This window comes from Triturus cristatus, chromosome 9, assembly GCF_964204655.1.
Source record: "Triturus cristatus chromosome 9, aTriCri1.1, whole genome shotgun sequence".
Taxonomy (NCBI): Eukaryota; Metazoa; Chordata; class Amphibia; order Caudata; family Salamandridae; genus Triturus; species Triturus cristatus.
The window spans coordinates 479,676,004-479,689,710 of record NC_140592.1 but is presented as its reverse complement, the minus strand read 5'-3'; the positions used below and the strand labels follow the sequence as shown (position 1 = coordinate 479,689,710).

The window sequence follows — 13,707 nt, the reverse complement described above, 5'->3', positions numbered from 1 at the left end:
GCTGGCATTTCTATAATTGCCACATTCCTCTCTGTTCCTTTGTTTGCAAAATGTGAATCCTTAATCCTTTCTCTGGCCCTTCAGAGTTTTTCCAGTGTCTAGAGTGATGAGGGAACTCTAGTTTTGAGGCTGAAAAGGAGTGAGGGCGGAACTCGAAGGGGAAGGAAAACACTCTACATATCAGAATGGATTGCAGTGTCAGTAGGGAGAATTGTAGGGATGGAAGAGAAGGGAAAGGGGCAGTAAAACACGATGGGTGATTCTTTTATGGGGATAAGAGCCTCCTTGGGAAAGTATGACAAGATGGGGATGGGGACCATCTCTGAAGAGAGTGTGAGTCCTTGTCAATTTAGAAATTGGGAGGAAGTTCTCACTGGAGAATATTAGATCGCAGCACCAGGCTATAGGGATGGTCATTATAAAAAGTCTCAGAAGAGGTGGTCACATTAAAGGCTGATGACAAAGTATTGGAAGAGTGAATGAGCCAATGAGGGAACAAATGGGGAAAAGAGAGGGCAGTGCAACTAATGGTAGGAAACAGAAAGGCCTCATTAAAGAGGTTGCAAAAGTAATGACTCCTGAGGTGGTGTAGAAAAGTAGGACAGGCCTGGTGTGTGGGTGAGAGAGAGAGCGTTTTAACGCTAGAAAGAGAATTACTAAAGGTTGTGAGGGGGGTATTTAACTGATAGTGAGTAGGGGACTTGATATTAAACATTTTTATTGGCATTTTCGAGTGTAGCATACATCATCATGCCATTTGTGAGTAAGGGGACTTATTGGGCACTTGAGAAGGGAAGTTACAACTAGCTAAGAAATACCCTGTAGGGGACTAGGAAGAGAAGTTTAGTCAGACTGCTTAAACGAAAGCTGTGTGCTGTTGGGAGGGAAAATAGACTTTGCACGGTGGTTTTGAAAGCATTGCAAAGTTCAAATTGAAACTTGTGTTTCTATTTGTGGTTTACGGAGAGGCAGTGCCCGTCTTAGGGGATAGCAAGTGGAGAGGACACTGCTGCACAGAGAATTTGGAAATTTTATAAACCATGTCTATGGCAAGATGAGGGACACAGCGAGGAATGGAGGCAACTTACACAAAGGATGAGAATGACAGCCTGCTTTGAAAAGTTGACTAATTTATGGAGAGTCCGCATGAAGTCAATCACCAAACGTTTTCTCTTATTTTCAGGCTATTTAAGGAAAGATTACAGCAGGTGAAAGCCAAACTTGAAGAAGTGGCGGCTGGAAAAGCTGCAGAGTACATTGACCCTCTGGCTGTGCTTCAGAAAAATATGAAGATCCGCATTGAGGTGGCTGGTAAGTTGGGCAAATGAGATTGTCAGACAGTGATTTGGTTTGTGGAAGAGTGAATTGTTACATGTATGGGTCCATGATTGCTCAGTAGGTTGAAAATAAAGGCGAGTGTGTGTATCAACTTTTTCTTCAGTTTTCTTACTTATCACTCCACTGTTTAAACCACTTTAATCCTCCCTATCTGATATAATGGTGAGGGCCCAGCAGCTCCCACATCAATAAGGCTTTACAAAAACAATGCCAAAACAAGTCACGCACTGACAAAACCAAAAGGTTGATCACCAATTTGAGACCTATGGATTTGCCAATGCTTGTTTATTTTTGTTTCCTGTAATCTTATTGAAACTGATTACACTTGTTTTCCGTTATAAATATTTTTGGGAAACGCTAGCGTACATCAACACATTTTCCTAAATGATGCTGCGAAGAGATTGTACCCAACCTTTGCAGTACTTTAGCTAAATGTTTTTTCCTACTTGCTTTTTTTGTGAACATTTTATTTTGAAAGCAAAGCATCATCAATCTTGCTTTCAAGCTTCCCCAAATATTTGCATCTTATCAAAGAGCATTCTGGGAGCATTATACGTAGCTTCATATTGCTAAACTTTGACAAACGTGTACACATTTTTATACTGGAACCACTGTCCGTAGTGCAGTCGGAGATAACCACATTTACTTAAAGCGCTCACCCTAATAATAAAGGCTTTCCTTAAATGAACCATAAAAAGAAGTCTGAACATCATTAACACATGGATACAAAAATTAACTTAACTGCCGACAGTTCCCTTCCCTGATCTATAATGTGGTACTGTAAACTGTCAGCCAAAGGGTTTGTGCTGTGGGGGTTGGACCTACTTGCCCCAAGGACAACATGCACATGAAAACCTGTTGCCCTTGACCCCAAACAATATGTCCTGGGCATCGGGCTTCTGGAATTACACATCCCTGCTTCTGCTAAGCTTCATGTAGACCTCCTCTGCTAACGACCATTCAGCCACATCCATGTGCCAATGAACAATCACTGGAGCCCGCTGTCCTATCCAGTTGGTGGCCACACTGCCTTGGGCATGAACCAGCACCAGCTGCGAGAATTTGTAGGCCATCTTTTGACCTTTTGGACTTTGTACATCTCCCAGCAAACAGCATTGTGGGGTCACCAACAACTGTATCGAGGACACCCTTGTAAGTTCACATACCGCCTGGTTCCAGAAGTGATGCACTGCCCTACAGTCCCAGGCCACATGGAGAAAGTCAGTCCTTCCTGAGCCACATTTTCTCAGCCATTTGCCGGACCGGTGCCAGTATCCACACCGGCAATTCACAGTGGAAAGGGACACGTCTCAACACCACATTGATTAACGTTTGCCAGATGTGCGCCTCCTGCCGCACCTTTCATTAATATCGCTGGTAGCTGCCCTACCTCTACCGTACCACCCAGCAAGTTTTTCCCAATTGTCCCCAGAATCAAGCCATCGGGCACATCTGAGTGGCGTAATAATGCAAGTCTAATTTCAGCACATCCAGGCCACTCACCTCGTAGCACTGCATCAGCGTGGACAAGGCCACTCTGCTACGTCTACCGGCCCAGAGAAAAGAAACCAGGATCAAGTCTTACTCTTTATATACCCTGGCGGGCAGAGGGCAAAGGAAGTTCTGGATGAAGTATAAGCAGTGCAGGAGGAGTACCATATTGGGAATTGCCATCCGGCCCATCAGCGACAGCGGGAGCGTGTTCCAAAAGGCAACCGAGCTCTCAGTGAGTCCAGAACCCATCCCACGTTAAGGTATGGTTGCTTCGCCTTAGAGTGAGCAACTATCACCCCCTAAAAATACCCCAAATGTGCTGATTCCTAGCACAAGCCAACATCTGGCACGGTCTCCGCAGGGGTCCCAAACAGTGCCGCCAGAGGAAACAACCAGGACTTACCTTGGTTAATTCACAACCCTGACAAATCCCAGAAATCGAGAAAGAGTTGAAACGGGATCCTGAGAGATACCTGAGGGATTCTTGAGGGGAGGCTGTGAGAAAGTGCCATCTTTCTTGCATGGTATGCCCCCACTTTTTGCTGAATTGCTGAATGTACTTTGACTGAGTGTGCCCTGGACTCCTGCCAATCAGGTGCCCAGGGCCTATGTTCCTTCCCTAAAACAAACCAAACACAAATTGGCAAACCCTGGCCACATGTCACCCCCTGGTAAATGGTACCCTAGATACCCAGAGCCTTGTGACCAGGGAAGGCCTCTAAGGGCTGCAGCACTCCTTGTGTCACCCTTAGAGGCCCTGTACCGTTACACACACACACTGCCTTTGCAGGCTGAGTGTTTGGGTGCAAGACAAAAACAAAGTCGACATGACACACATCCCTGTGTGCCATGCCCATCACCTACACTGCCATGGCATACATCAGCCACCCCTCTAGCTGGGTGCCTTATGCCAATGGTGTGGGCACAGGAGCAGGAGCCCTGTGCCCCTACAGTGCCCAGGTCCATTCCTTAGCCCTGTAAGTGCAGTGCTGCCATTTAAGAGTACATGGTGCTGAGAGCTCGTCAAACACTAGCTCCACAGCACCATAATGGCAACACTAAAGACTGAGAAGTTTGGTATCAAACTTCTCAGCACATGAAACCCACACTAATGCCAGTGTGGGATTTAATGTACCCAGCACCCCAGAGGGCATCTTAGAGGTGCCCCCTTAAACCTAACCTACAATCCACGTCTGCTCTGAGGCTGCCTAGGCTGCCACCCAGCAGGCATGTTGCTGGACCCCTGGGGTAGGAGAGCCCCTGCTCTCCTGGGCCGGCAACAATGCACATCCTGGGCGAGGTGCTAAATCTCCTCCCCCAGGATGGGCAGGGGGAAGCTTCAAAGGCATGCCGCCTCTGTGAGCTTCCCCAGGCCACTGCAACCCCCCACTCTGGCGGGAAGCTTTGGCCGGAAACCCCAAATAAGGACAGGGGATGTGCCAGCCTGCCAACCCCACCCCTCAGGTGGGGGAGGCGAGGTGAAGCACATCTCCGGGCTCTCGCCATCTTGAAGATGGGGAGCCCTACCCTATCAGGACTAGGCTACTGCCCCCCTCCCACAGGAGAGAGGCAGGATAGGGGGTGTATCCACCCCAGGACAGGAACGCATTGGTTCCTGCCCTTCACCTACCTGTAACGCCCCTAAATCTAGTATTTAGGGGCACCCTGAACCTTCCTTCCCCAGATTCCAGATTCAAAACTACAAAGAAGAGCAAGAAGAAAGAAGACCTGCCCTGCAGCTGCTAAAAAGAGGAAGACACCAACTGGTTTGGCCCCAGCCCTACGGGCCTGTCGACCCTCGAACCCGCTCCTGCTCCAACCCGGCATCTCTTGTGGCCAGCAACCTCACCAACCCTGGAGGACCTGGCTACCTTTTGGCTCTAAGCCCCTGGGACTCCCATGAGTAGAGGCTCTACTCAAAACCTTCCTCTAATCCCTGGCAGTAGCCTGGAACCGCGAACCCAGCACACTCTGCACCAGCCAAGCCTGGCCAGTGCTGGAGTGAACAAAGACCCCGAGGATGACCCCACGGCGACTGTGACCCCGAGTCCGGCACCCAAGGACCTTCCTCGACACTCCTGAAGAAGCCTGCAGCCTCAGAACAAGGTGCCCCCCCTACCGCGATCAACAGAGGGTAAGATTTCCCGACACCAAAAGGCACCCCTGCACGCAGCTCCCTGTGGCCCACTGTGCCCAATCCCAGGGTACCTACCTATCCTCCAATTACCCAACTTACCTCTCGAAGTGGTGGTGGCACCTGAAGAGTCCTCGTCCCAGAGCTTGCAGTCTTTTTCTAAACCAGAGATTTCCCATTGAAATCAATTGAGCGCCCGAAAGCTCAAAAGCACCCTACACCCACCCGCCCGAGTGGCCCTGGCAGTGAAAACTCTACACCTACCTACTTCCCCACTTGCCCTGAGTAAGTGACCAGGAGCCCAGCTCCCACAGCCGCGTGGTTTGCCAGTCAGCAGCCACCAACCATGGCCCCCCTATCCCTCATAGGATAACATTGGGCCTAACTCTCTCTGCACCCGGCCGCCCTAGAGTCGCTGAGGGTGAACCAACTCTACCTACCTGACCCTGGGGGACCCCTGAGTCTATGCCCAGAACCTCAACTCTGCCAGTCGAGTACTTACCCTTAAACCGATAACACTATTTTCCTCATAGGGTAACATTGACTGGCTTTTTCCTGAAATTTCTTCCAAGTGTGGACTTTTCAAATCTTAAAATATTCACCAAAAATCAGCCGAGTAACGAAAACTAAATTACTCACCTGCTCTTAGGTGAGCTCCCAGTGCTGGTTCTTGGTGCCTAGCACTGACTCTGAAAAATACTTACAACTGTACTTACCCGTAAACGAATTTTCTTCCATAGGCAATCATTGACTGTTTTTCTGTGAAATTTCTTCTAAGTGTCGATTTCTGTGATCTTTAAATATTCTTCAGAAATCGTATAATATCTGAAAACGTAATTACTTACTTGTTTTGGATAAAGGTCCCAGTACTGAGTCTAGGCACCCAGTACTGGATTACAAAAGTAACGAGAACATACTGTCCCTGCAACTTGAATTTTCTTCCATAGGGAATCATTGACTGTTTTCTTTGAAATATTTTAAGTGTCAACTTTTAAAATAGCTAAATATTGTTTAAAAATCATTACAGCAATTAAGTCGACTTTCATCACTTGATTCTGAGTACTTACCCAGCACTGAATCTAGGATCCAGTCCTGGAATTCCAAAAGTAATCTAAAAAGTAATCTGTTGCAAATAACTTGAATTATCCATTGAGCTCAATGCATTGTTGTGTTTAAAATAGAGTTGCCTATTGCAACCACTTGTAACTGTTTACAAAAGTCAATTGCATATTGCAAAAGTATTTATATGAAACATCTCATTCTGAGAAAGTATATTTTAAATCCAAGTGTTGGTTCTAAAATAAAACAAGCATATATTTTTTTTATATATAAACCATTGGCCTAGAGTTCAGTTATTGAGTGTGTGAGACCATTTGCTGACTGAGTGTGTACAACAAATGCTTTACGTTGTCCTCTGATACTGCCTTACTGCTCGACCAAGCTACCACTTTAGAGAGTAAGGTTATATCTAACTTTAACCTCTGTCAAACCCTGGGGGACTGTGGACTCTGTACACCCTGTACCTATTAAGGAACAGTATATACAGAGCCACTTTCTCACAGAGGCGAGGTTAAACAGTGCATCATCTACATGTAAGGATATAATCTGCCTAGTGTTGCCCAGTTGTGTGACCCAATCTTGCAGTTCCCGATGCGCCCCCACTGCCAGAGGCTCAGTCACGAGCACAAAGAGAAGCGGGGACATGGGGCAACCCTCTTGTGTACCCCGACACTAAGTTCAACTGTCTTGAGCGGCATTGCCGCATCTGCACACTGGGCACAGTCTAAACAAGCATTTGCAATGCAATAGGTCTTGCATTGGCGAGAGTTTAAGCTATTGGCATTGTAAATGGCAATGCCTTTTATTTATGTTTTAAAAACCAACACGTAAATAAAAGGCATTGTCATTTACAATGCCAACAGCTCAAACTTTCGCAAATGCGAGAACTATCGCATTGCAAATGCTTGTTTGTAGTTGTCATAGACTTAGGAAGTTCATTTCCAATGTAAGCATTTAAATTAAGAGCAAAAATCTTTCTTTGAGATCATCAGGAAAACTTACATTTATTCGGCTGATATTCGGTCAATTGATGGCCCTCCATCCATTAGAAAGAGCATGCAGATTGTTATTGTTAATTTAGTCTTTTTAGGCGCATAGCTACCCAAGGGTTTCCCGGTGCCGCCTGTCGGGGCAGAGGAATACCAAGAAAGATAAGCTTTACATATTAAACAACCAGGTTTTTAAACCCTTACGATAGTTCTCGTAACTGGTTTCAGTCCGAAGTGCAATCGGAAGGTAGTTCCACATCAATGGACCAAGATAAGAAAACGACCGGCCGCCTGCCCATGCGGGACAGGAGAGAACTGCATACAACCCTAAATAATGTGTGGGAGTTAAAAAGGTTAGACAAATGTCTTCATGGATTTTAAAAGCATCATAGGAATCACACGAAACCGTGAGACTTGCTCATAGCTTTGACGCCTCGTCAGGGGTAGTAAGCACTATATAAATGCAATTACAATACAATATAATTATCCAAAATAATTAAGGAGCTGCTGTCAATCAAAGAGCACAAACCATCAATCTAAGCACTTACTTCTAAAATGAACTTCATTAATAGACCAAAGGCAGGGCCCATAGCCCCAGGTTCATAGGCCAGGTGTCAGAATATAGATGTACTTGGCCAAGCGCGCCATACCTTTCTGTCATCCACACCCACTTTTAATTAGATCCATTCTCTATTTACACTACTAAGTCCACATCCAGCTCCTTGTTTTACTAATTGTCTGTCTGGATGTAACACGACCCCAGGCCTCAATACACAACTGGAAAATCGTGAACTGTCCATGGATAAATTGTGAACTGGTGGACCAGCACTGTTGGCCTTGCATGACATCTTTGCAGGAGTGGGTGGGAACAGATGCACCCGTATAAGGGAGCTAACCCCATTCGAATACAACAGTATACAAACTCCATTCGCATACGCTTGGCTTAAACCTTGATGTCAAGGAAATTCAAATAGAATATGTGTAATCTATTGTACTACATATGCTAAAAACTGTGTAATTCAGCAATTCATTTACACTACACAACTCTTTGCAAATCTTTTTGTTCTTTGCTTTTTTGTATGGTCTTTTAATATCACTCTTCCTATTCCAAGCACTATCCATTTTTATTTAAATCTTTTTGATGCCGGTAACACCACTACAACAAAATGTACTCCAATAGTATTAGAGATGACTGGCATTGCAGGCAGACTGAGCATAGTAATGCATCATGTCACATTTAGTAATACAGGACATTGGTGAAAGCATGTCCGTGTGAATCTTATGATGCAAATGAAGTAATTGGCATGTTAGAATGGAAAGCATTCCTCCTTCTTATCAGATTCTGACACTGCACGCACCTTTTCCCTCCTGAGGCGGAAGCCGGGAGGTCTCCTGTCTTTCCCTGTGTTTTAATTCGCTTTTAATTCGTTTTTATCAGCGTTTGTACTTGTTACCTGTTATTCTCCACACCTGATCCTAGAGGTGTGTTGAGACCCCCCAGCGCCCAGCAGCACCCAGAAGTTCACTCTTACCCGTCCTTGCTGCTCCGGTCCTGCTCTCGGCTGAGAGCACCGGGCGCCGGTTTTGGCGGCCATCTTGGGTCGGGCTGGGTTGGGGACGCCATTGATAGCACTATAAAAGGCGCCAGGTGCAGGTAATCGGCAATTCTGACACTGCACGCACCTTTTCCCTCCTGAGGCGGAAGCCGGGAGGTCTCCTGTCTTTCCCTGTGTTTTAATTAGCTTTTAATTCGTTTTTATCAGCGTTTGTACTTGTTACCTGTTATTCTCCACACCTGATCCTAGAGGTGTGTTGAGACCCCCCAGCGCCCAGCAGCACCCAGAAGTTCACTCTTACCCGTCCTTGCTGCTCCGGTCCTGCTCTCGGCTGAGAGCACCGGGCGCCGGTTTTGGCGGCCATCTTGGGTCGGGCTGGGTTGGGGACGCCATTGATAGCACTATAAAAGGCGCCAGGTGCAGGTAATCGGCAATTCTGACACTGCACGCACCTTTTCCCTCCTGAGGCGGAAGCCGGGAGGTCTCCTGTCTTTCCCTGTGTTTTAATTCGCTTTTAATTCGTTTTTATCAGCGTTTGTACTTGTTACCTGTTATTCTCCACACCTGATCCTAGAGGTGTGTTGAGACCCCCCAGCGCCCAGCAGCACCCAGAAGTTCACTCTTACCCGTCCTTGCTGCTCCGGTCCTGCTCTCGGCTGAGCGCACCGGGCGCCGGTTTTGGCAGCCATCTTGGGTCGGGCTGGGTTGGGGACGCCATTGATAGCACTATAAAAGGCGCCAGGTGCAGGTAATTGGCAATTCTGACACTGCACGCACCTTTTCCCTCCTGAGGCGGAAGCCGGGAGGTCTCCTGTCTTTCCCTGTGTTTTAATTAGCTTTTAATTCGTTTTTATCAGCGTTTGTACTTGTTACCTGTTATTCTCCACACCTGATCCTAGAGGTGTGTTGAGACCCCCCAGCGCCCAGCAGCACCCAGAAGTTCACTCTTACCCGTCCTTGCTGCTCCGGTCCTGCTCTCGGCTGAGAGCACCGGGCGCCGGTTTTGGCGGCCATCTTGGGTCGGGCTGGGTTGGGGACGCCATTGATAGCACTATAAAAACGGGCAGGGATGACTCCGCGCAGCGGACGCGCCGGATCTGCGCCGGAGTCGTGCCAGAGTCCTGCCTGTCTGCGCCCGTCCGCGACACGGCAGCGGACGGCGAGGCGGCAGGCTCTGGCCATAGGCTTACTTACTCTGCAGCGGATCTACTCTCATTTAACCTTAATACCGCTACCTGTCGGTATGTCTTTCCTGGCCGATTCAAAGGTAAATGCTGCTGTCCAGGTTGTGGATGGTATCCCAACATATACCGGGCTTCTGAGGGTTCCCGTCCACTCCCTCCTAAACAGTTTAAGTGCTTATTGCTTAACACCCGTTCATTACATAGGCACGCTTTGGACATCTTTGAGCTACTTACCTCTGAGAATCCACTCTGTCTCTTGCTCACAGAAACATGGCTCTGCGAGTCGTCTAATCCTGACATCGCGGCAGCCTTTCCGCCAGATTATATTGTTTACAGACAGGATAGGACAGTGGGTAAAGGTGGTGGTGTTGCACTTGCAGTTCTAAGATCTTTTGCCTGCACAATTATTCCATCTCTGCCTATTTCTGGCTGCGAATCCCTCGCCTTTTCCATTGCACTCTCCCCGCATCAATCTTTTTCTGGGCTTCTTGTCTACAGACCTCCGGGTCTGCGGGGTTCCTTCTTCGATGACCTTCAATCTGCTATCACTGCTCTTTGCTTGAAGGTGGAAAACTGCATAATGTTAGGGGACTTTAACATCCATATGGACGTTGAGTTGGACAGTGAAGCGGTCAAAATCAAGGACATCACTGTTCCTCTTGGTCTAACTCCTTACATCTCAAGTGCGACTCATGATAAGGGTCACACGCTTGACCAAGTGTTCTCCACCTTTCCCCTTATTATGTCCCATCCCACCCCTGTTCTCTGGTCTGACCATTCTTTGATTAGTTTTTTAATTCAGGGCAGAAGTAAAACATCTTATATTAACTCAGACCACCTTAGGCACCCCAGAAGACCTTTGCATAAAATTACCCCTGAGAATCTTGCTCAAGCGCTTCACGAATATCCCTGTATCCTATCCGGCCATCTGGAGAGGGACCTTGAAACTTTCCAGGAATGGTTAGTTGAAAGGCTTGATGATCTTGCTCCTCTTTCTACCCCCTCTTCATCTGTCAAGCGCAGTTCGGCTCCTTGGTTCTCTAAGTCACTTGCTCTGGCACGGCGTAACTGTAAGTTAGCCGAAAGACTCTGGCGGAAGCAATATGACCAAGAAGCTAAGTCTGCCTATAAACTATCTATTAAATCTTACCACTCTGACATTCTTGAGGCCAAAAAGAACTATTTTGCAAATAGAATTGAGTCTGCGTCAAATTCCAGTAAAGAAATTTTTACCATTGTCAAAGAGTTTATCTCTCCCAAATCTAGCATAGTCCAGCATAAGTTCTCCGAATCTTGGGTAAAGGAGCTGGCCATCTTCTTTAATACGAAAATCAAATTGATTCAAGAATCTTTTCCACCAGCTGCCCCAAATGCATCATTGCATGACTCCAATCTGACGACTTTACCTCCTGATTCCTGCCCCATTCTATCGGAGTTTCCTCCTTTATTGGAATCTAATTCTCTGGATCTTTTACTCAGGATTAAATCTGGCTCTCCGCTGGACCCGTGCCCGGCGAGCTTTTTAGCCAGGACTGCCAAGATTCTGAATTCCTTAATTTCTCCTGTTTTGAACCTATCTTTGTCCTGCGGCATTGTTCCGCCAGCCTGGAAGAAGGCAATGGTCGTTCCCCTTCTAAAAAAACCAGGCCTTGACCCAGAGATACATGCTAACTATAGGCCCATTTCTCTCCTGCCCAGTTTGGCTAAGATCGTCGAGAAGCACGTCCACTCTGTGCTTTCTTCCTTCCTTGTAGACCATGGTTTACTCCACTCCACCCAATCTGGCTTCCGCTCCAACTTGAGCACTGAGACTGCTCTTTTGGAAGTTAATGAAGCCATTAAGGAAGTTCTCGACACAGGCGGAAGAGCAATGCTGGTGATGTTGGATCTGTCGGCGGCCTTCGACACCGTCCCGCATGAGGCCCTCTTGAGAAGACTTCACGAGATCGGTCTCAGCGGGACGGTGTTGAGCTGGCTGAGATCTTACCTAGCGGGTCGTCAACAAGTGGTCTGGGCCCCCCCGTACTCCGCCGAGGTGCCGCCTATGGATGTCGGAGTCCCACAAGGGTCGGTGCTGAGCCCGACCCTTTTTAACATCTTCATGACTCCATTGGCGGTACTGGCGGAGTCAATGGGTGCCCAGATCATATCATACGCTGACGACACCCAGCTCCTCTTCACCTGCAAGAAGGGCATGGAGTTCGACGGGGAGAGCATCCGTGGTTGCCTTGGGGCTGTCTTCAACTGGTTTCAGCGGAGCAGCCTCAAGTGCAACCCTGATAAATCCGAGGTGCTCTTCTTCGGCTGTCAGGCAGAACCGCCCTGGCAGGAATGGTGGCCGGTTTGCATGTCCCCCCCCCTTCCTCTTCCTCTTTGGTCGCTGAAAACCTTGGGGTCAAAATCGATAACACCCTGGCTTTGAAAACACAGATCACAGGTCTCACGGGTACCTGTTTTGGTCTGCTAAAAATGATGCGTAAATTCCTTCCTTTGCTTCCTTTAGCCCACAGGAAGCTGACAGTACAAGCTCTGATTTGTTCCCGGCTTGATTATTCCAATGTCCTCTACCTGGGTTTGCCGGATTATCTCTTGCACAAACTCCAGGTTGTACATAATTCTGCGGCAAGAGCCATCTGCGGCCTACCCCGGCAAGCCAGATCATCTGAGTTGCTTTCCTCCCTTCACTGGCTTCCGATCAAGAAGCGAATCACATTCAAAGCTCTTACACTGGCCCATAAGGCACTCCATTTGGTGGGGGCCTCCTACATTCAGAAACGGCTTTCTTTCTACAAACCCACCAGATCTCTCCGGTCGGAAAATCTTGGCCTGGCAATGGTGCCTCCCATTAGGAAAGTCAGAATAGGTGGACGTTCCTTTAAATATCTCGCCCCCAAACTATGGAACTCCCTTCCTGTGGATCTCCGCCGCATTCCCAACCTGTTTGCCTTTAGAAAGGCCTTGAAAACCTGGCTTTTTAATCAGTAATTCTGTTATGTTTCTGTTGTCTTTTCTCTTTTTCTCAGTAATGGGTCAGAAAGCGCCGGGACACTCCTTGGAGTAGCCGTGCGCTATATAAGTCACCCATTAACATAACATAACAGAGAGGACCTCACGGATTTGTAAGAAGGTCACTTTGAGAAGGGATGTTGCTTTACTGCCCCTTTGCTGGGTGACAGTCAGCTTGCTCTAACCGCACACCTGACCTTGTTGGCTGCCAGCATTGTGCTTGGGACATGTCCCCTCTCCAACATGGTTTCCTCTTATTGTTACTGGATTCAAAAAGACCTCCTTTATTCTGATGCATGAAAGGCTACTTGCCTTATCACTGTTTTAGAAGCTGAGACTTAGTGGTGTTGAAATACATTTCATAGATGGGGTCTGATCTAGAAGCCAGAGTACTTTGAACTGGTTTTATCTATAGCCCCTAGTGGAGATCTTATACCGGTAACTCGTTCCTAAATAAAGTAGTTATACTTTCCCACTTCCTGTGTCTCCTTACCAGCGTGTGACTTCTAAATGTAACAGAGCCCCCTCATGGAGGAAGAACAAGGGAAAAATATGGTAGACTGAACTGCTTTCTAAGCTGCTATATACTGGTCGCCCTTCTTCACCTGGGTGAATGTCATGTTGTGGGTCAGTGTGATTTGTTATAATTGTATTGCTCTACAATCTACTTTCAATTTGTCTCTCTTCTTTGAAAATGAATACAGATATATATTTAAAAAAAATATTGAACCTTTGTTCACCGCCACATTATACTGATCCCTTTTAGGCATTTTCTGGTTAGCTGTCTAGACATGTACAGATATTCTGCCAGCAGACTAATAATGCGCTGAAAATGTTTTGCAGTCTCTCTTCACCAACACAGTCAATTAGCGCAATGGGATAGAACCAGTCCCTGATATTTCTTGGGCATGGAATTCACCAAGGGTTGGGGCATGGAATTCACCAAG

General features: G+C 47.2%; 1 protein-coding gene across 16 annotated transcripts in view; it reads left to right on the top strand.

The window, feature by feature from the left end:
• The window catches only part of BRMS1 (BRMS1 transcriptional repressor and anoikis regulator), a 292,161-nt gene that overhangs the window by 34,706 nt on the left and 243,748 nt on the right, over window positions 1-13,707 (top strand). For all 16 annotated transcript variants that reach the window (XM_085625430.1, XM_085625422.1, XM_085625426.1 and 13 more), the window contains one exon: window positions 1,184-1,311. In XM_085625430.1, coding sequence (XP_085481556.1) covers window positions 1,184-1,311 — 128 coding nt within the window. The remainder of the gene's footprint in view (window positions 1-1,183; window positions 1,312-13,707) is intronic.